The sequence below is a fragment of the Platichthys flesus genome, chromosome 20 (genome assembly GCF_949316205.1).
Source record: "Platichthys flesus chromosome 20, fPlaFle2.1, whole genome shotgun sequence".
In the NCBI taxonomy this organism is placed as follows: domain Eukaryota; kingdom Metazoa; phylum Chordata; class Actinopteri; order Pleuronectiformes; family Pleuronectidae; genus Platichthys; species Platichthys flesus.
Window position 1 is genome coordinate 3,072,598 of NC_084964.1, and position 23,717 is coordinate 3,096,314.

General features: G+C 42.6%; 1 protein-coding gene across 2 annotated transcripts in view; it reads left to right on the top strand.

Moving 5' to 3' along the window:
• mtr (5-methyltetrahydrofolate-homocysteine methyltransferase) overlaps positions 1 to 23,477 on the top strand; it is a 47,753-nt gene extending 24,276 nt beyond the window's left edge. For both annotated transcript variants that reach the window (XM_062413785.1, XM_062413786.1), the window contains 7 exons: positions 228 to 303; positions 3,838 to 3,993; positions 4,582 to 4,781; positions 17,444 to 17,644; positions 17,789 to 17,981; positions 19,815 to 19,927; positions 21,769 to 23,477. In XM_062413785.1, coding sequence (XP_062269769.1) covers positions 228 to 303; positions 3,838 to 3,993; positions 4,582 to 4,781; positions 17,444 to 17,644; positions 17,789 to 17,981; positions 19,815 to 19,927; positions 21,769 to 21,858 — 1,029 coding nt within the window. In that variant the 3' untranslated portion in view covers positions 21,859 to 23,477. The remainder of the gene's footprint in view (positions 1 to 227; positions 304 to 3,837; positions 3,994 to 4,581; positions 4,782 to 17,443; positions 17,645 to 17,788; positions 17,982 to 19,814; positions 19,928 to 21,768) is intronic.
• The last annotated feature ends 240 nt before the right edge of the window (positions 23,478 to 23,717 follow it).

Sequence of the window (23,717 nt, forward strand, 5' to 3'; positions counted from 1 at the left end):
GTGCTGTTCAGTTAATCTAAAACATAATTTTTGTACGTCCTAAAATATATGAATAATCATGATTTATCAATTTGATCAATCATGACTACAGTTCATTTGTAGTTTGGGTATGTATGTACATGTATTTTAATGTAAACCACTTTGCGTTGACTTGTTAATAAAGGTTTTTAATGAATACAATTGCCTGTTGTTGTTCCTCATCCTGCATCTCCCTGTTTTGCCTTCAGGATCGCCGGTATCTGTCTCTCTCTCAGGCCAGAGACAAGGCGTTGCGTATCGACTGGTCCTCTCTCCCCAAACCAGGTGAGGTGATGCAGATTCATATAAGACATGTTCTTCTTCATGAGCACCAATGTGGTTTTAGTTTGTCCTGCTAATCTGTAGAGCTAATCTTACATTTATTTCTTAAGTCAGCTGGTGATCCATTTACATCTGATACTGTATTTTGGAAACCGTCACCTTATCGTGGTGGAGAGGTTTGCGTGTCCCTATGAACCTGAGGGCTGTGTTGTCTGGAGCCTTGTGCTCCTGGTAGGGTCTCTCATGGCAGAGTGGTCTCAGGTGAGGGGCCAGACTAAGAATGGTTCAAAAAACCTCAATGAATAACGGAAGGAGAGGAGATGTGACCCGGCCCGGAGGAAACCCGGGGCCCCCGTCTGGAGCTAGGCCCAGACGGAGGGCTCGATGGCGTGCGCCTGGTGGCCGGGTTTGCCACGGAGCCTGGTCGGGCATAGCCCGAACAAACTACGTGGCACCCACCCTCTCTTCATCCCATGGGCCCACCACCTGTGGGAAGACCCGTTGGGGTCGGGTGCGCAGCCACATGGGTGGCAGCGAAGGTCAGGGGTCTCGACGGACCAGACCCGGGCGGCAGAAGCTGGCTCTGGGGACGTGGAACGTCACCTCGCTGTGGGGAAAGGAACCGGAGCTTGTGAGGGAGGTGGAGCGCTATCAGTTAGATCTGGTGGGGCTTACCTCCACGCACAGTCTCAGCTCTGGTACCGTACTCCTGGATAAGGGTTGGAATCTATTCTTCTCCGGAGTTGCCGGGGCGTGAGGCGCCGGGCGGGTGTGGGGATACTCATAAATCCCCGGCTGAGCGCCGCGATGTTGGAGTTTACCCCGGTAGACGAGAGGGTCGCCTCCCTGCGCCTAAGGGTTGTAGGGGGGAAAACTCTGTTGTTTGTGCGTATGCACCAAACAGCAGCTCAGAGTACTCGGCCTTCTTGGAGACCCTGAATGGAGTCCTGTATGGGGCTATGGTGCTCCAGTAGGGGACTCCGTAGTTCTGCAGGGGTGACTTCAACGCCCACGTGGGCAACGATGGAGACACCTGGAGAGGCGTGGTGGGGAGGAACGGCCTCCCTGATCTAAACCCAAGCGGTCGTTTGATATTGGACTTCTGTGCTAGTCATGGATTATCCATAACAAACACCATTTTCGAACATAAGGGTGCTCATAAGTGTACCTGGTACCAGAGTACCCTAGGCCGAAGATCAATGATCGATTTTGTGATTGTGTCATCTGATCTGAGGCCGCATGTTTTGGACACTCGGGTAAAGAGAGGGGCGGAACTGTCCACCGACCACCATCTGGTTGTGAGTTGGATCAGGGAATGGGGGAAATTTCCGGATAGACCTGGTAAGCCCAAACGAGAAGTGCGGGTGAACTGGGAACGTCTGGAGGAGGCCCCCGTCCTAGGTATCTTCAACTCACACCTCCGGCGGAGTTTTTCTGGCATTCCTGTGGAGGTTGGGGGCATTGAGCCAGAGTGGGCGGTGTTCAAAGCCTCCATTGCTGAAGCTGCGGTGGCTAGCTGTGGCCTCAGGGTCTTAGGCTCCTCAAGGGGCGGTAACCCTCGGACACCGTGGTGGACACCGGTGGTCAGGGAAGCCGTCTGATTGAAGAAAGAGGCCTTCCGGGATATGATATCCTGGAGGACTCCGGACTCGGTTGCAGGGTACCGACAGGCCCGAAGGGCTGCAGCTGCTGCCGTGTCGGAGGCTAAGCAGCGGGTGTGGGAGAAGTTCGGAGAGGCCATGGAGAAGGACTTTCGGTCGGCACCAAGGTGTTTCTGGAAGACTATCCGGCACCTCAGGAGGGGGAAACGGGGAACCATCCAAGCTGTGTACAGTAAGGATGGGACTCTGTTGACCTCAACTGAGGAGGTCGTAGGACGTTGGAAGGAACACTTTGAGGAACTCCTGAATCCGAATAACACGCCCTCTATGTTGGAGGCAGAGCTGGAGGTTGATGGTGTTTCATCGTCAATTTCCCTGGTGGAGGTCACTGAGGTAGTCAAACATCTCCACAGTGGCAAAGCCCCAGGGATTGATGAGATCCAGCCAGAAATGCTAAAGGCTCTGGGTGTTGAGGGGCTGTCATGGTTGACACGCCTATTCAACATCGCGTGGGAGTCGAGTACGGTGCCAAAGGAGTGGCAAACCGGGGTGGTGGTTCCCCTGTTCAAAAAGGTGGGACCAGAGAGTGTGTACCAATTACCGGGGTATCACACTTCTCAGCCTCCCTGGTAAAGTCTACTCCAAGGTGGTGGAAAGGAGGGTTCGGCCGATCATCGAACCTCAGATTGAAGAGGAACAATGCGGTTTTCGCCCCTGACGTGGAACTACGGACCAGCTCTTCACTCTCGCAAGGATCCTGGAGGGGGCCTGGGAGTATGCCCATCCGGTCCACTTGCGTTTTGTGGATCTGGAGAAGGCGTATGACCGGGTCCCCCGGGAGAAACTGTGGGAGGTGCTGCGGGAGTAAGGGGTAAGGGGGTCTCTCCTCAGGGCCATCCAATCTCTGTACTCCCAAAGCGAGAGCTGTGTTCGGTTCCTCGGCAGCCAGTCAGTTTCGTTCTCAGTGGGTGCTGGTCTCCGCCAGGGCTGCGCCTTGTCACCAATCCTGTTTGTGATATACATGGACAAGATATCGAGGCGTAGTCGTGGTGGGGAGGGGTTGCAGTTCGGTGGTCTGAGGATCTCGTCACTGCTTTTTGCGGATGATGTGGTCCTCATTGGATCATCGGCTTGTGACCTTCAGCACTCACTGGATCGGCTGGCGGCCGAGTGTGAAGCGGCTGGGATGAGGATCAGCACCGCTAAATCTGAGGCCATGACTCTTAGCAGGAAACCGATGGATTGCTTACTCCGGGTAGGAAATGAGTCCTTAGCCTAAGTGAAGGAGTTCAAGTACCTCGGGGTCTTGTTCGCGAGTGAGGGTACTATGGAGCGTGAGATTGGCCGGAGAATCGGAGCAGCGGGGGCGGTATTGCGTTCGCTTTACCGCACCGCAACGAAAAGAGAGCTGAGCCGCAAGGCAAAACTCTCGATCTACCGGTCGATCTTCGTTCCTATCCTCACCTATGGTCATAAGGGCTGGGTGATGACCGAAAGGACGAGATCGCGGGTACAAGCAGCCGAGATGAGTTTTCTCAGAAGGGTGGCTGGCGTCTCCCTTAGGGATAGGGTGAGAAGCTCAGTCATCCGTGAGGAACTCGGATTAGAGCCGCTGCTCCTTTACTTAGAAAGGAGTCAGCTGAGGTGGTTCGGGCATCTGGTAAGGATGCCCACTGGGCGCCTCCCTTGGGAGGTTTTTCAGGCACGTCCAGTGGGGAGGAGACCTCAGGGAACACTGGCCTGGGAACGCCTCGGGATCCCCCCGTCAGAGCTGGTCAATGTGGCCCGGGAAAGGGAAGTCTGGGGCCCCCTGCTTGAGCTGCTCCCCCCGCGACCCGACCCCGGATAAGCGGATGACGATGAGATGAGAAGTGAGAACTGTATTTTTCGGCTGAATTATTGAAGTGTGTGCCCTATATTTGTCTTTGTGTGACAGTGTGTCCTCAGTTCCTTGGCACCCGCGTGTTTGAGTGGTACGACCTGAACAGTTTGGTGGACTTTATCGACTGGAAGCCTTTCTTTGACGTGTGGCAACTGAGAGGAAAATACCCCAACAGAGGTTACCCCAAGATCTTCAATGACAAGACTGTTGGTATGAGCTCAGCCTCTGTCAATGTTCAGCATTAATCTGGCTATGATAGTTTACTCATTTGATTTGAGCATAGAGTTCGGTACAAATTAATTCACAATTAGAACACATTTTTTAAAATATAATATAATAGTTAATCTTACTTTTGGATTTATTTGAACTAAATGATAAATATATTATGGTTAAAAATAAGATAATTTGTTTGACTCTGATATAAAATTCACATCTTTATATACAAAAAGAAAAAGATTTAGAAAATGTAATGGAGTAACATTATAAAGTAGATAGTTAAATAAAAGATTAAAATTAAGTAATTAAGTAAAAGATTTACTGTTACTAAGTTAATGAAAAAAGTCATTATTTTGAACAGTGCATACAATAGATTGTAAGTTCTATGAGAAGTTTGTATACATTGTGATGCTCAGGCTTGATGCAGATGTAAGGGACCATTGTACAGTGTTTGGACCATAGTGATATCATATTAATGCTAAAAGAAGAATACAACTCCAAGATCACAAATCCCTGGCGGTAATGAGTTAGTTTATAAACATTGATACTGCGTCTGATCTTTGTCATATTTGGCTCCTGAAGGTTCAGAGGCTCGTCGAGTCTTTGACGAAGCCCAGCAGCTGCTCAATCAGATGATTGACAGGAGCAGTCTGAAGGGGCGGGCTTTGGTTGGTTTCTGGCGAGCTCAGAGTGACGGAGACGACATCAATGTGTACCAAGATGATGTCACGGTGCACAGAGACACCAAACCCATTGCCAAATTCCATGGCTTACGGCAACAGGTAAGAGACACACTGAAATGTCACTTTAAAAATAAGGTTGAACATGAATAATAATATAGCATATTCAACTTAATTTATTCTCGAGCCTAACCGGTCTGGATTTTTGTGGGATGAAGCCAATATCAATATTAAGGAGTAAAGAATTTGGGACTTCCGGTGGCCCGGCAACTAGAATGGCAGCATAGAAAGGAGCTCCTGCATCGACATAAATAATACCCTGTAATTCAAATTCTTAACACGGCTAAAGTGAGTTAAACTCAAAGAATGATGGGTGGGGGTAAAAAGAAAAAGGAGGGAGCCAGGTATCAGAGTCAAACCGGCCGAGAAACCCGAAACAACGGCAATGCTAGCAGTAGCGAAACTCGCAGTGAAAATGGCGACGACACGGAGGATGAGACTGCACCTGCCACACTCAGCTCCTTGAGGAGTGTGGTGAGTGAGGTGGTAGGCGCCGGAATGCGGGATCTTAAATCAGAAATGAAAAAAGAACTGTCGCAAGTAAGAACAAGTCTTAAAGAAGACATGAAAATGCAACTGGACGAGCTGACTACCGAAATCAACCAACAAGTGAGTGCCGCTACTGGCAAAATAGAGGAGGTGGCGGAACGACTGGGATATAAGTCCCTTAAATATATAATATCTAATATTAGTATAGCAATGGTTCGATGCAGCTGACCTTCATAATAGGCCACCACTTTTTTTCAGTGTTTCTATTTTCTTATATTTTATTTCCTAAGTACTGCTGAGGGGCCCCACTTAGTGGCATTCCCCCCTCAACCTAAAGAGGTTTCAAGAGAACCTCCGAACTGGAAGACCTGTTCTGTAAGTTTATCACATGTTCAGTGAATGTTATATCTTGTGTTGTTTGTGTTGTGAGGGCTTTGACTGAATTCTTAAAGGTACAAGAAAACATATTTATGGTGACTAATGTGAATGCAGTATTATAATATACAGTCTTGGAATGTGAATGGCATAAACAATCCCATCAAATGGAGCAAAATAGTTGCAAAGTTGAAACGAGAAAAAATTAATATAGTTTTTCTGCAGGAAACGCATCTCTCTGCTATAGAACATGAGACATTTAAGAAAATTGGATAAACATGACAGGAAAGAAAAGGGGAGTAGCCATTCTTATTCCAAATTCTGTTTGTTTTGAATTGATCGCAGAACATAAAGACAAAGAGGGTAGATTTGTCCTAGTCAAGGGAAAAAGAGAGCAGGAAGAAGTTACTTTGTGTAACGTGTATGCACCCCCTGGTAGCAACATCTCTTTCTTCAGGGAGGTATTTAACCTCATTGCTGCAGAAACATGTGAAACATGTCTATGTCAGGGGACTTTAATTTACTTGTTAATCCTAAATTAGACACAACAAATCGAGTGAGAAGAAAGAATCTCTTAGAAAAACAAATAAATAAAATTCTTCAAGACCTTGGACTAATTGATATTTGGAGATATTTACACAAACACAATAGTGATTTTACCTTTTACTCTGCAAGGCATAATATATACTCTAGAATCGATTATATCTTCATGTTTAGCAGAGATTTCCATAAGGTGAAATATTGCACAATTGGACAGAGATATATTTCTGATCACTCAGGCTTAACTTTGAAATTTACTTTAGATAGAAATCCTAAAACTACTTAATGGAGGCTGAATACTGGTTTATTAAATAGTAATTAATTTAAAACTGAAATGGCCAAGGAAGTAGAAACTTATTTAGAACATAATGGAGAAGTCAGTCCTGCAATTCTATGGGATGCAGCAAAAGCATTTCTTAGAGGAAAAATCATAGCTAAGTGTGCTAGGCTAAAAAAGATCAGAGATAAAAAGCTGTCAGATTGCAGAAACAATTAAAAAATCTTTTTTTTTTGTGATCAAATATTTTTTTATTGATTAACTGAAATATGACAGAATTTAACACATTTAGCATAACACATCAACAGATAATAACAACAAAGACATAACATACAACAAAGTGTTAAGATTCAGCAGCACATATCACCGTAATATCTATCATAAGCACAATATTACACAAAATCTAAGACCTTCAACATTTACTGGTCTCATCAGCCGCTGAATTCAATACATCAAAAGAAAAACAGACACAAAATAAAATAAAATAAAATAAAACACAAAAGGTGCCACCCCCACCCCCCCAGTTATATTCATGCAAAATAGTAAAGAGAGGAATCCTGCAACCACATGCACATACAGAAAACATTAAGAATTGCACAGGTTCAGGACATGATCATTGTAATAAATCTTTCAATGAGTTGGCCACAGCTCGCCAATCATTCAGTGTAGATTCTTTCGCACCATTTATTCTGGCAGTTGACATCTCCAGATACACAACATCCAAAAAACTCAACATCCAGTGTCTAATGACAAGAGAGTGGGGAGGCTTCCACCGCAGTGCGACCAGCTTCTTAGCGGCTGTAATACCAGCAAGCACGACCCGCCTAACAGCCCTCGATAGACCAAGTCCAGATAAGTCAGTCAGTAGCAGGACAGGTATAGTAGCTGGAACAGCTACAGAGGTCAGATCTGATAGTTTAGAGGCCACCTTAATCCAAAACTGTTCGACCGGTGGACACTCCCACACCATATGAATGAACGTACCAGGGGAATTTAAATTGCAGAGGCTGCAAGACGGATCATTTATCAGTTTCATTGCATGCAGTCTACGTGGTGTGAGATAAGTTCTATGGACATAATTGAAATGAATTTGTTGGTGGTCCGGGTTGCGGGAAGCCTCCCTGATATTCGTCCACACCTGTTCCCAGTCAAAATCTGGATCTAGATCAGGGTGATCACTCCTCCATAGCCTATCCAGCACTAGGTCAGAATAAGAAGATTCCAGGAAAAATTAGTATAATTCTGAAACCAAGCCCCTACTATCTGTCCATGCAGTAACCAACCCATAAAGAGGATGAACAGGTAAAGCCTGCTGTAGCGAAATGCTGTGTGCACTAAGAGCATGTCGAAGTTGTAAATAAAAGAAAAATGAAAAGGCCGGTAAGGCAAAATTGACTCACAGGTCCTGAAAAGAACTTAAACCTGAACCACTAAAAATATCACCCAAATAGCGGATATTACTGGTACTCCAAGGAGATGCCACGATTGGTCTACTCCCAATCATAAGCCTCTCGTTGTGGAACACTGGAGAGAATGTGTGCCATTTACAGGATATTTTAGAAAGGGATTCAACTGTGCGCCAGGTTTGAATAAGGAAGGAAACTAACGGGCCAAAACGCCGCTTGCATTGTGAGTTAGACATGTTGGAGAAAAGGACCCCTTGCAATGTCATTGGACGAACAATATCTTCCTCCAATCCCCGCCAAGATACTGATATATCAGCATTAACCCACACAAAAAGAGGTCTAAGCACAAAAGAGTAAAAATATAACCTAAAATTGGGAACTGCCAATCCTCCATCTGCCCTGTGTCTCTGCAAGGTTGCCATTTTTAACCGAGGACGCTTTCTATTCCAAATGAATTGTGAGATACTAGACTGAATTTCCTTCCAATAATTGACAGGGGGCGCAAGGGGAATCATAAAGGACACAAAATTGATTCTAGGTAAAACATTCATCTTCACAATAGAGATACGGGCTCGAAGAGAGTTGGGAAGGCTGGTCCATCTATCTAAATCGGATTTCACTCTATTCCAGATTTCTAAGTAGTTGTGGGAAACAATGCGGTTAAGGGAGGGGAAGATTTGGACTCCAAGATATCTAAACTGTTGTACAACAGGAATATTAGGTGGGAACTGTAGTTTCTTAGCTGCATCATTAAGGGGTAACAAAGAAGACTTATCCCAATTAATTTTGAAGCCAGATATATCACCAAACTCACTACATATGGAGAGCAGACTGGGAAGCGACTGAAGCGGATTTTCCATAAACACCACCAAATCATCTGCGTACAACGCCAGATGGTGAGAGGTACGGCCAACTGAAATGGGCTGCATGTCGGCAGAGTGGCGAATAAATTGGGCTAAGGGTTCTAAGGAGAGTGCGAACAGTGCCGGGCTCAAGGGGCAACCTTGCCGGGAGGACCTAGAGACAGGGAACAAAGCAGATGACAATTGACCAGTAAGAACCTGAGCAGAAGGCTCAGAGTACAGAACCTTGACCATATGTACAAAGTTCCTACCAAACCCCATTTTCTCCAATACAGACCACAAAAAGGACCATTCAAGCCTGTCAAAGGCTTTCATAGCGTCCAACGAAAGAACTGCAGCCGGAGCGTCCTTACCCGCTGCGGCATCCACTATATGCAGAAGGCGTCTAACATTATCAGCAGCTGATCTAGACTTGATAAAACCTGTCTGATCGCAATGAACTAATGTAGGCATGTGATCTTGAATACGTCTGGCAAGCATTTTTGCATATATCTTAAGGTCCGCGTTTAACAAACTCAGAGGCCTATAGCTAGAACACTCAACGGGATCCTTGTCTTTCTTCAGTAAGAGAGAGATTAGTGCAATGTTAACATCTCTGGAAAAACCTCCTTTGTCCAACGACGTCCTTACCATATCCAACATTAGCGGGCCAAGTTTATCCCAAAACGTAACATAAAACTCAGGAGGTATCCCATCAAAGCCCGGAGATTTATTCCTTTGCATGGCCAACGCTGCACCCTTCAGTTCATCCAATGAGATTGGAGCATCTAGATTTACAGCATCACCTTCCGAAAGCCTTGGTAGGTCCACCTGGTCAAGGAAGTTACTGCATTTAACACTGTCAGGTTGAACCTCTGATCGATACAAGTCAGAATAAAAGGTTCTGAAGGTTTCATTGATTAATTTAGGATCAGTTGGGACGTTACCCACATTAGATCTGATGGATGGGATATCTGCAAAGGATTCACTGGTTCTGATTCTAGACGCCAAAAGATGACTTGGTCTCGAACCATGAAAATAATAACGCTGTCTAATCCTGTGTATTAAGAACTCTGACTGTTGTTTCAGAATGTTGTTTATTTCCTTCTTAACAATGTCCCGCTGCGTCTCTACCGGTCTGGAGTAATTTGTTTGCAATAATGAATCCAACCTAACGAAGTCTGCCTCTAAATTTTGTAATGTAGCAGCCCTAGCCTTGCGCATGTTTGATGAGAATAGTGTGGTATTATCCCTAATAAACCCTTTAACGGTGTTCCAAAGAACTCTTGGATCTCCTACCGAGCCCACATTAATGTCCAGAAAGTCTCGTAATTGAGCATTAAACTGTAATTTGTAAGCCTCATTCTCCAATAATGTAGAGTTAAAGCGCCATCTAATCGCTTTTTTAGATAGACAACCAATTAACACATGACCCAAAACCCCCTTATGATCCGAGAGAGCTAGAGGAAGAAGAGTGGCATTATTCACATTCTGAAACAACCGCGCTGAGGAGAAAAGGAAATATATCCTCGAGGAGGTCTTATGCCTGGCTGAGAAGAAGCTGTAATCTGTCAAAGAAGGATTAAAAGTGCGCCAGACATCCAACAAACCTAAACTCTTCGCCCAGGCCTGTAAGGCTATAGTCGCCAATTCTTGGTCCTTAGTAGCAGTCGCACTAGACCGTTCAGATGCCCTCCAAACTGCATTCATATCAGCACCAACAATAAATTAATATTCATCTCGTTGTAGCATCTCTAGTGTAAGCATGCTGTAAAATTCCCTGTCAAATTTGTTGGGAGCATAGGCTGAGATAATAGCTATCTTTCTCCCATATATTTCTGTTTTGGCAATTATGATCCTCCCACTATCATCTGCCCACACATCTAAAACCTTAATTTTCAAATTACGTTTGCAAACAATGGCCACTCCTTTGCTTTTCGATTCTGCTGTGGAGGAAGCCATGGTGTGATAAAATCTATTGGCCATGCGAACTGAGTCCTTCTTTAACAAATGTGTTTCTTGAAGCAAAGCTATGTCTATCTTCTTTCGTTTCAGCAGAGTCAAAACACTAGTTCGTTTGTGGGGTATATTCAAACCGTCATAATTCACCCATTAGATTGCTTTGTATTCAACGATCTAGACAAAGTGAAAATTAGTCGGCAAAAAAATGATGTCATCCTAACCTGTAGCAGTTCATGTGCATGTTCCCCGAAACAGAAAAAAGGCATATTCCTCTCAAAACAACCAAAAGCCCCAAGGCACCTTACCCCCAATAACAAAACAAATACACTCAAAAACATGACCAAACAAGACAGTGAGAAAAAAGACAAACACTTTAGCATTGATCCGCGATTGGTATGAACATAGAGCCGCGAAAATGCAGGACTCAACCCAATACTCAATTAACACCATGAACCGTTGAGTAGGATATATATTCTAATAAACAAAACCATCAACAGCATTTATCTAAAAAAGTACCAGTCCAGCCTCCAGATGTTGGCGCATCAAAATAAACAGTCCGAGAAAAGTTCCACTCGTGGAGCTAGCCTTAGTCAAGCACGTCTATAGTCTACATAGGACAGTCCCATGACCTTATATAGTTAAAGAAACAGCCCTGATTAGCCCGTCTACCATGGCTAATAAGAAAAAGAAAAAAGGGAAGCATTGTGGGACGAGGCATCAGTGAAAACGCACATGGTGTGCGTAGCCGTAGGCTGGCCACGGGCAAAGTTACCAGCAAAGTCTATGCCTAACTCCTTGCGATCCCCTCAGCAGCGACGTGATAAAATCCTCTGCAGCCCTGGGAGACCGGCAAGCCTCCCTAACACCAGATTTCGACTTCGGCACCTGCGTTGTAGATACGATGCGCTCGCATTATTTCCCCCTGCAGAGAGGGGAACCACTTGGCAGGTTTTGGGTGAGAAACTGGATGGCATTGGAGCCCTCTGCCCCCTCTGGCAGTCCGTTAATCCTTACGTTGCAGCGTCTGCCTCGGTCTTCCATGTCAGCCAATTTAGCGCGCATCGCCTCCAGCTCGGACTCGTGCTCAGTTAGCTCGCTAGAGTTAGCTCCCAAGTCAGCTTGCACTGCGCTAACATCCATTCTGACTTTGCTGATCTCCTCCTTTTGCGATGTAAAGTCCGCCCGAATACCAGACACCTCATCTTGAAGCTTAACAAGCCGTGCATCAAAACCAGCAAGACGGCCGTCCATGCTAGCTACACGTGAATCTACTTTCCCCAGCACACTGTCCACGTTAGCCAGCTTCGATATCATAGCGTCCATTTTAGCTTCCAACTCAGCCATCACACCTGTTCCAGATCTTAAAATTACCATCAGACAGAGCCTTTCTCACATCAAATTGTTGTTTCCCCTTGACCAAAGAATAATATAACTTGCTGTCCCTAAAAAAAACCACTCAAACGGTGTTCACAAACAAAATTGTAAACGATGGGCTGAAGAGCTGAAGTCTACGCAGCCATATTGCGCAACAGCCAAACCAGAACCCAATTAAAAAATCTTGAGCTACTTCATACTACTAACAACGACCCCTCTTTACATGAGCAAATGAGGCCTGTTAAGCAAGAGATAGACAAAATTCTTAGTGAGGAAATTGAAAAAAAAATGAAATTCCTAAGACAGCGATATTATGAGGCAGGGCCTAAAGCGTCTAAAATACTTGCATGGAGAATTAGAAAACAGCAAGCAGAAAACTCAATTCACAAAATTAGGGATCCTATCACAAATAAGGTAACTACTAAATTAGAGGAAATTCAGAGTGCATTTGAAAAATATTACAGATTACTATACAGGACTGTCTCAGAAAATTAGAATATTGTGATAAAGTTCTTTATTTTCTGTAATGCAATTAAAAAAACAAAAATGTCATGCATTCTGGATTAATTACAAATCAACTGAAATATTGCAAGCCTTTTATTCTTTTAATATTGCTGATTATGGCTTATAGCTTAAGAAAACTCAAAAATCCTATCTCAAATATTCTAATTTTCTGAGACAGTCCTGTATACACAGCCAGACAAATCAGATAGACTTACAATTCAAACATTTCTCTCTTCTTTAGATCTCCCCTCAATAGGTAAAAATCAAAACGAGGAGTTAATTCGTGAAATCTCAACCGAGGAAATAGATAATGGAATCTCAAATCTTAGAGCCAATAAATCACCAGGCTGTGACGGATTTCCTCCGGAATGGTATAAGTGCATGAAAGAATTCTTGGTTCATTTATTGAAGGCTTCCTTCAACTACACTCTCAGGGGTGGGGCTCTCCCGCCATCATGGAGCGAGGCATTTATTTCAGTAATACCAAAGGAGGAAAAAGACAAAATGGACTGCAAAGTGTATAGACCAATAAGTGTCTTAAACATAGACTATAAACTGTATGCAGCTATATTGGCTAAAAGATTAAACACAATAATGCCTTCCTTGATAGATGAGGACCAAACAGGTTTTATAAGTAATAGGCAAACACACGATAATATTAGAAGAGCCATAAACATTATTAATCAAATTTCAAAAGGAACATCAAGCGCAGTCCTTCTCAGCCTAGACGCCGAGAAGGCATTTGATTCGGTAGGATGGGATTTCTTATTTCAAGTTATGGAAAGATTTGGTTTTAGTGATTCATTTATACAATGCATAAGAATGCTGTACTCCTCCCCAACAGCGAGGATAAAAATTAATGGGAGCCTTTCGAATCAAATATTGCTACAACGAGGATGTAGGCAAGGTTGCCCATTAAGTCCACTACTTTTTAATTTTTTTATCGAGCCCCTTGCCCAGGTTATCAGAGAGGAGACCGCTCTGGTGGGTATAGATGTGGGAAGTGTAGAGAACAAAATTTTTCTATATGCGGACGACGTCCTTGTCACAATTACAAATCCTGAATCTGGTATCCCATTGCTTATGAACATCCTGGGAACGTATGGGCAATACTCTGGTTATACACTGAACGTACAGAAAACCCAAGTCTTGACCTTCCGTTTTACGCCCTCAAAGCAATTGATGGGCAGGCACCAATTTAATTGGCGACAATAACAACTTAAATATCTTGGTGTCTCATTGACAAAAGACCTTTCACAACTATATGATGTTAATTATAAACAGATAAATAAGAAAATATATGATGATCTGGATGATCCTCGACCTCGGCAGTAAAAATTCGGACAATCAAAATGAATATTCTCCCAAGATTATTATACTTATTTTCAGCACTTCCAATAGAGGTTCCTGCAAAACAGTTCAGAGAGTGGGATAAACATTTTTCAAGATTTATTTGGAACAACAAACGACCAAGGGTGAGATACTCAACTTTACAACAGCCGGGGGAGAGGGGTGGCATGGCCCTGCCTTGTCTTAAAGATTACTATCTGTCAGCTCAGCTGAGGTATCTTGTATGTTGGTGTAACCCATCTTATGAAGCTAGGTGGAAAGATATTGAGCTATCTTTAATTGAAATACCTATCCAGTCAGTTCTGGGTTGCCCTGGCAGGTTTAATGATGTTCACCAGCTACATAATCATTGTACTAGTTTCTCTCTGAAAATGTGGTCAGATGTAGTAAAGAAATATCAGCTCTGTAGAGAGATTGGAGTGTTGAGCTGGCCTGCATTCCATCCACACTTCCCTCCAGCTTTACAGGACCATAGGTACAAACAATGGACTAAGCGAGGAATCACCTCCTTCTGTAGGATAATAAAGAACGGAAACCTAAAATCTTTTGAGGATTTGCGTAAATCTTATGAGTTGGGTAAAGAAGATTTTTATCGTTACTTACAGATCCGCCACTTTTTTCTGGAAACAATAAAGACCCCTAATTTAACTGAACCCTCGAAAATAATTCAAATTTTTATAGATGCTTATGATTCCAAAAGTACTAAAGGTATCACTGGAAAACTATACAAAAGCTTTACTCTATTGAATAAAAACTCAACAGATTATATTAGACAACGCTGGGAAAAAGAAGCTAATATAGTAATTCCAGAGGAAACGTGGCTTCAAATCTGGAAAAATCAATCCACTTCCACAAACTCTTATTTCTGGCGAGATTTCTGTTGGAAGAATTTGATGAGATTTTTTATTACCCCTAACCAGACATCAAAATTTAGCGGTACGCAGGTCTCCTGCTGGAGGGAATGTGGTGGGATTTCTGCAGATTGTGTTCACGTCTTTTGGTCTTGTCCTTGTATTCTACATTTTTGGAGGGAAGTGAGAGAGTTAATTGTGGAAACTCTGGACATAATATTCGACTTTTCTTTTAGCTGTTTATATCTTGGAGAACTCCCTGAAGGTCTCAGTAAAGGAGACACATACCTCAAGAGGATTTTCATGGTTGCAAGTAAAAAAGCAATTACTAAATGCTGGCTCCAGAAGAATCCTCCTACCATGAGACTCTTAACAAACATTATTAACTCCATCCAGGCGATGGAGAACTTGACTTTTGTGCTGCGGCTTCAAAAGGATAAAGGAGAGGAATACTGGAAAAAATGGGATCGCTACAAACATAAAGACTCCAAACACTATCTCACTCCATTCCAATCAAAAGCGAGAAATATTTTAATTTTGTACTGCACCTATGCTTAACTTTTCTATACCTGCTTCCAAATGTGTGCACTGTCATGTCCTAGCCCTCTTTTGTTTACTTGTTTGTTGTTTTATGCTCATAAATAAAACGAAAAATAAAGTATAAAAAAAATAAAAAAGGAGTAAAGAATTTCAGATACCAATATATCGGCATACATTTATTAGATGATTCTCAAGATGTAGTTATCAAACCTTTTATGACAAATGTAAACTATATTTTTAATGTGCAAGCCAAATGTATACATGCACATACCAGGAAATTTCCCAGTACAACCAATCTGATCTTCTTGCTGACGAGCAGCTCTCTGGTGCAGATGAGGTTAAGGGCCTCACTCATGGGCACTGCAGTGGTGTAGTTGAAGTGGTGTAAGTCTCAAGGGGGCTACCACTGCTCTACCTTTGTTTAAATGTATTGTAACTCATCTGTAACTTAGTAACAGCTGCCAGTCTGCAATGAACACACAAGAGCGGTCACTCATGAGGAACATGAGGAACTTGTGAGGCAAGATAGGGCAGAGGACAATATTATAGAAATGTAAGGTCACCTGCACCACAAGGTCTGGATCGGGTAGAGACACAAATACAGCACATCATGACAAGGAATCTGTGACAAGCTGGGTTAAGCAGGTTAAGGGTGCTGTGGGATGGGTCAGGCAGTCATTTCATAGCATGCTTGCTACGATAAAGCTCCAGGAAAGGAGAGGCATCAGCTGATCCAAGACAATTTGAGAAATGCTTTAACAGGATAATGGGCATGCATATTCAGTGGGCATGAGGAACTGGGATAACCTGAAAAGAGCATCAGAAGCCAGCACAACTGTGACGGTTCATTCTATCCATGACACAGTCCCAAGCCCTGAAAAGCTCCACTGCAGGGGTCAGGCAGACACAGCAGAAATGTCCACTCTGCCTGCAGGGATTAACACAACTGCTGCGCTAATGCCTGAGGAGAGGAGCATTATTGTTGGCTCCATGGTCAAGCACTGAGGGATGTGACAAACACCATCTGCACAGGAATCCACCACAGAAAGCAACAACCAGCAAAGGGATACCATCACCTTCCTCAGAGAAGGGATGAAGCGCCAACCCTAGTTCAGGGCTCCTGGTTGCTTTTGTAACAGCACGCAACTGGCATTTAAAGGTCAACACAGGAGTTGACCTTCCACGACTAGATTGCATATGAGGTAACAAATAAGTGGTTGTGCTGAAACTCACTCTTGCAGAAGACCAGATAGAGGAGGCCCATGAGCATGAAGAGGCCTAAGAAACTACCAACTGGTAGCGTAGTGGCATAAGCAGGGATAGAACGCAGTGCGACAGTTGAAGTGGGTTACAGAGGCTTTGCAGGACAGCCTTTACATCAAACTCTCGTTGGGGTCTACCAGGGTTTACAGCAGAAGACCTGCAAAGAACAACCTTGAAGCCACTGAAAAGGATGAATGATCCATGGTGTAGCACTAGGACTCAAACTTGGGCTGATCACACTGGCTGGTTCACCAGGGGAAGTGTATCTGATGATGAAGAGGGTCACTGACGATGCACCGCCTACGTGTATTATAGTACAAACAAATGATAGAGTATCTTCACGAATGTGAAAACCATCAACGTACCACAGAAATATAATAATTACAATATTTAGACGGCAAAGAGTTATGCAAATTCTTCATGGGTCATATTTCAAAGATCTTAATTTTGTCCTCTCTTGGAATTCCTCAACAGAAGCGTGCTCCATTACCTTCTGAAGAGAGTTATAGTCCTAAACTATTATTGCCTTAACTGGCTTAATGTTCACTACCTGATCGAGAGCCATCTTGTTTAACATTGTAAAAGATTGGTGAACGAATACTTATCATACACTGAGGAGCCGCAACATAATGACTAGTATGATCTGCACATTCACAGCAGGGTGCAATGTATGTGTGTCAGGACACACATTCATCATTCATCATTAAGAGATTCTAAAACTCGGACCACAGTAGTCCTTCTGTCGATTGGTAGTGAATGTCCTAGCTGTAGTTGCCTTTGTTAATTAGTGTTGAACCAGTCTGTAGCACATCCATCTTCCTCGGACCACTGATTCATACTCACCATTCCTGATAGAGGTCTAGTGATGGATTGTTGTGCCCTGTACTTTTCTGAGAAATTGACCCTCATTATATGTGTGTGTGTGCCACAGATGGAGAAGGACAGCTCCAGCTCCGAGCCCTTCTTGTGTGTGTCGGACTTTGTGGCCCCTGTGGACAGCGGTGTAGCAGACTACATCGGTGTGTTTGCTGTGAGTGTGTTTGGAGCCGAGGAGCTGAGTCAGCAGTTCCAGGCTCAGGGAGACGACTACAACAGCATCATGGTCAAAGCTCTGGCTGACCGCCTGGCTGAGGTACAGTATGGACAGCATCCTAACATAACAGGCCGACATCACAGCTGGTTGCACACGGGTCAGTGAGTCATTGGTGCTGGTGACACATTAACTGCTGGTGCCTTTTTTTTATGTTTCTGTTACAACTGACTGTTTCTTTTCCAGGCATTTGCTGAGGAGCTCCATGCCCGTGTGCGTAAGGAGCTGTGGGGCTATTGTGCTGACGAAGCTCTGCAGGCCAAGGACCTCCACAGAATCCGATACCAGGGCATCAGACCTGCAGCTGGCTACCCCAGCCAGCCGGACCACACTGAGAAGACCACCATGTGGAGCCTGGCAGACATACAGGACAAGATCGGTCAGTGCTCCAAAGAACCACTTCACTGTCATAGCTGCAGCTGAAAGGCTCAAATGCTGCTGTGTTGTTCACTCTCTGTTCTGATTTGTTCTTAGCATCTAAAACAAGTGAAATCATATTTTTCTCTATCTTATCAATATTTACATTTACATGCACTCACGAAACCAGATTCCTCACTGAAACCAGGTTCAGCACGTAATGTGAGAGCACATTTACATTCATTGTAGTAACGAGGTTACTGTAAATCCATGTAATGCAGATCCATAAGACGCTTAGCTTTGTGGAGTTAACTCCTCATTTATTTACTCGTATACTTCCCCATGTGAAGTCTTCTTTCTTTATTATCCATTATCCAAAATAAATCTAGCGTTGTTTCTCAATTATATGAGAATTAGTAATACTTATATTTTAGTGTGTGCCACAGGTTTATATTTATTTCCTCATACATCAGGTGACGGACATCAAACCCAGGTCTGTTCAGAGGTTGAACACTGAGCATTTAGTGTGTTGTTTCTTTTGTCTACTGGCATGTGTGATCCTCAGACACACCACAGTGTGTTTGTTATATGAGATTCAGTGGACTTGTAGGCAGTGATGAGAGCCTCTCTTTTTTGGGGTTTAAGGCAGAATCCCGAAAATAAAGGGCAGAATATTGAAAGAGAAAGAGCTCTTGGGGCCTCAATTATTTTTCAATGGTCTCCCATCTTAAATAACCACAGTGTGATGTGAAAGAACCAGACAGATATATTGTGGGATGAATTATAAGAAGCCGACACAGTAAGGAATGGAATAAAAGAGACCATTAATTCTTCTTTTAAATCAAGGAAAAATGAATAATTCATTGTCAAATCCTTTTACTGATTTACTGGTCACTTTGAGAAAATGTAATGAATCAATTTACAATTTATTTTTAAGCATGTATATATTAATTGGCTCTTCTGTGACACCTTAAAAGTCCATCTATTTGGTGCCCAGACTTTTCCCCATAAACAGGGAATCAAAGCTACTTCAAAATCTAAACTGAATAATCACAACTGTGTATTGTGGTAATTTTTTTCAAACAATATTAGTATGGTGTATGGTGCAGTGTATTTATAAAGCAATTACTTAAAATGACATGAAACAGTCACTAACCACATTAATTTCCCACTTCCCATTGTGCTGCAGCTTATCCTACTGCTCACCATACATGCTGGATGTGTTGTGGTTGACAGGCACATTGTCTCTGTCTGCAGAACGGTTGTGTTGTGTTTTTCAGCTTGTCATAGCATCTCGACGAGTATCAGTCAATCTGTCTGTTCAACCTCCCTCTGATCGTTGAGCTTGTCTGCTTGGCTGATACTGACTCAGCCAAGCTGCTGTCAAACTCCTCGAACGGTTTCAAGTAACAAGCATTAGTAATAGTGATGTCCTCGCAACACTGACAAATTCCAGTTTGAGCAGCTGCACGAAGTTGGGGAACCTCAGGATGCGTTTGGAACACGTGTGTGTGTGTGTGTGTGTGTGTGTGTGTGTGTGTGTGTGTGTGTGTGTGTGTGTGTGTGTGTGTGTGTGTGTGTGTGTGTGTGTGTGTGTGTGTGTGTGTGTGTGTGTGTGTGTGTGTGTGTGTGTGTGTGTTAGAGGGGGGGCTTGTCTATTTATCATAATGATGGGGCATACAACTGTTCCCACTTTCACTGTGGAAACTCACCTTCCATTTGGGACAAAAGAGCCCTAGGGTTAGGGTTAGTCTCCACATAATGAGTACAACCCTGTGTGTGTACTGGATTGTTTTTATCAAATGGGTAATTGTTCGCTTTGCTAACTATGTGTGTGTTTTGTCTGTGTGTGTAGGTATTGGTCTGACCGAGTCCCTGGCAATGACGCCTGCTGCCTCAGTGTCAGGACTTTACTTCTCCAACCCTCAGGCCTCATACTTTGCCGTGGGAAAGATCACCAAGGAGCAGGTAAACTAACCATCCACATCTTAAACTGCTTTCATAAAAGGTTCAGTGAGTAGAATTTTGTGATACTTAGTGGTGAAGTTGCATGTTGCAGCTGGATGCCCTGCCCTTCCAAACATGACAGAGAACCTGTGGAAACCTTCAGTTGTCATAAAAAGAGTTTAGTTTGGGCTACTGTAAAGAACATTGTGGCCTCCATAGAGAGGATCCCCCCCGAAGTTAATATAAAGTATTTAAATATATTTAATTTCTGTCAATAGAACCCTTTCACTTAAATCTTACACACTGGACCTTTAACAAGACAGTATTGGTTTCCATGCCACTTACAGCAGCTGCTAGATATTAAGCTGCTTAATATCTCAGAATGAAGAAGCGGAGCCGTATACGTAGAAGAATCCCGAGAAGATTGTTTACAGATTTTGGTGATCAGCATGACTCAATGTGGGCGGCCATCTGGCTGGGGTGAGCTTAAAAAAATGGGAAGAAGAGAGGAGAGGTGGTTGGAAAAGAGGGGAGAGAGAGTGGGGGGGTCAAAGGAGAGAGAGGAGAGAGACCAGGAACAGTTGTGTAATCGTCATATTTAAGCTCTGTCAGACTGGTTGATTTGTATTAATTGATGAAGGACCCACAATTCAACATCTGTGTAAGTGACAGTGCCTCAGTTCTCTGGTGCTGTGATGTTGTGTTACTATATCTGAAAAGAAAATCAATGAATTTAGCTGAAAATATGTTATGATAAATAAAATATAGTACCTATATAAACCATTGTAAAATGTAAAGTGACAGGATACAACATGGTGATACTCAAGCAGGAGTGTACTTTAATTCTTGGGTTTAATGTTATAATTTCCAGTTAGACCTCATTATGGCAGTGTTGGGTAAAGACAGATACAGTAATTGTCAATGTAACATAATGTTCCATCACCAGGGCGTCAGGTTACGTGCAGAAGGTTTTGTTTGATGTTAAGGGTTCTTGCGACAGTAGCCGTGGACATTAAGATAAATCAAAGACCACTGATGATGAGGAAGATGTTTCGCACCCAGTGATAATTCAGAAGCAGAACACTGCATGAGAATAATGCTGATAGCTCAGATGACATGAGCTCCAAATATAAAATCCTCAAGTTTTTACTTGGAAAAACTCTTAAGGTAGCAAACATTTAACTCACATGACTGATAAGATGTTTCTGCTTCTATAGAAAAAGGAAAAAAAAAGCAAACATTATAACTTGCCCATTTCAAAAGATTTTTTTCATAAGCCCTCTCTCCATTTCTTCTTTGCATCTTTTCCGCATAATTTTAAAGGTTCACACCACTTTACGAATTTGCCTGACAATTATATGAACACACCTAATGATAACTGTGGCATGATTTGTGGCATTTTTTATTACTTTGTTAATTAGCTTGTTATAGCTATAACATGCTGTGGTAAGATGTATTTTACCATAGAAACATGAAATATTATTCTGCATGTTAAGAAATATTACTAATCTTGTGGGGAAAATTTGTATTTCATCTAAATTGTAAAAATTGTATTATTTACCCTAGATTGGGCCATTTTTATTTTAAAACTATTTATTTACATCAGGAGCGGGTCCTCTCTACGGAGGCTGCCAATCTTTTACAGTAGCCCAGACTGGACTAACTAATCACCTTTTGAGTTTTTATGACAACTGAAGGCTACCACAGGTTGTCTGTCATGTTTGGAAGGGGAGGGTGAGGTGAGGGGTATTCACCTGCAACATGCAACTTCACCACTAGATCTCACTAAATTATACACACTGAACCTTTCATTTGTAATGTGACTAAGATTTGTATTTTCTCTGCTCTTTCCCTGTCTTCAGGTGGGGGACTACGCCAAGAGGAAAGAGATGAGTGTGGAGGAGGTGGAGAGGTGGCTGTCTCCTATCCTGGGATATGACAGTGCAGTGTAGATTGTGACCACACCAGCATCAGCTGGACCACAGAGAGGTCAGAGCAGGGATCCAGTCCAACGATTGTATCTCACACAGGTTCTAACTGTGGCTGCGTACACTGGCATTTACTGGCATGCGTACTGCACAAACACACCAGACTTTATCATTTCACACTGTCACTGCATATTTCATGATGATCCACAAGCTGTTCTCTGTGCCAACAGGTCATAACAAACTTAAAGTCCCCTCTAAATTAAATTTCCTCTGTTTTATTGGAGTGGTTTTATCAGGTTTACTCATGTAATGCAATAGGCTGTCGAAAATCTCTTAGTTTGACATCACATTCACAAAGCTCTTGTCTCCACCAGTGCTACACGATCAAGCTAATGTGTTTGTCACAGTTATTTTGCTCATTGTGGATATCATTAATGTTTTCTCTCTTAATCTTCGGCCTGACCTGATGTCAGTTACACTCAGTGTCACAATGAGTCCTGTCATTTCTTGTGATATGTTTTATATTTATCTTAAAAGGTTCAACATGTTAAGACTTTTTTTCTGAGATGAGAAGATCTCACTGAGCATCCACATGCTACTCGGAAGGTCCCAGTTCAAAGAGATGTGAAGTCGTTCAGTGATCATGTGCTTTGAAGTCGGAATATTGAAAAATATGTAAACAACATAAATCTGACATACATTAATTTAAACATGCTTGTTAATCATAAAAACACCTGTATTGACAAAACATTTCTATGCATATATATAGTTTGTAGTGGACATTAGAAGCTACTATTTAAAGCTGATTGTAAAATGATGTTCATTGGATTATATATGATCTTAGCAACTTTCTGATTAATTGTTCCGACTTGAGATGCCGTTCACATCGATTTTCCCATTTGCCAAATCATTTTCTATTTCCTGGCTCCTGCTTCACACACGACACACTCAGGACTGATTTCCATCGTCTCATCTCACTCATAGAAAGAAAGTGCACAAACATGTTTCCTAAAGTGTTAAATTCTTCCTTTGGATGCAAAAGGATTTTAAAGATAAATAATTTAGATTCAAATTAGGACATTTCTAATCAAAGAATCCACAAATCATACTTTATACTTTGTGGTACGAATGTTTTCATTTGTTACTTGAAAAGCATCGATGTCAGGAGCTTAAAGTATAGATAAGTGTTGCTTCAAATGTAAGCAGAAAACAAACAGTTAATGAATATTATTGAGTTCCCAAATGTTTCAGATTTGTAATTCAGAGAGAAAGTTTACATGTCTTGGCATATATTGTATTTATTTCAAGTTTTAATCTCTTTCTTTTCATTGTCTTAAGCCAGATTTTCATACACTCAAGTACGAGTTTCATATCTACATCCAAATATTGTTGTTATCGTGTTTTATCAATGATGATTAATGGAATATCCATATCTGTTTATTCGAGGATCCTGAAACATGTCTATATGACAAAATAAAACAAATCAAGAATTTGCATTTCACATGTCTTAAAAGCCCTGATGTGCTGCAGCAGTTGGTCTCATTTTGTGTGAAGCTGTTTTACTTTCTAGTAAAGTAGATAAATGGCTACACACTATTGACATGACAGTATTATTTTATGAAAAATAAATCGTTTGAATTTTATCTCATCTCTGTGTGTTTCTTACTTTAAACCTCTGGTCTAGTTTACTGTTAAGGTTAAGTCAGCCTATGAAGAACGGTTTGGTGTCAGGATGTGCTACAGTAAGGTACTCAAACCTCCTCACCTGACTTATTATCATAGAATGTTTATATAAAATGGCAAGGACTCAGGGTTCATAAAGTGAAGCCGTGGTGGAAGTGCCTGAAACTGGTACTCTCTTGATTGGTCATCAGAGGGCTACT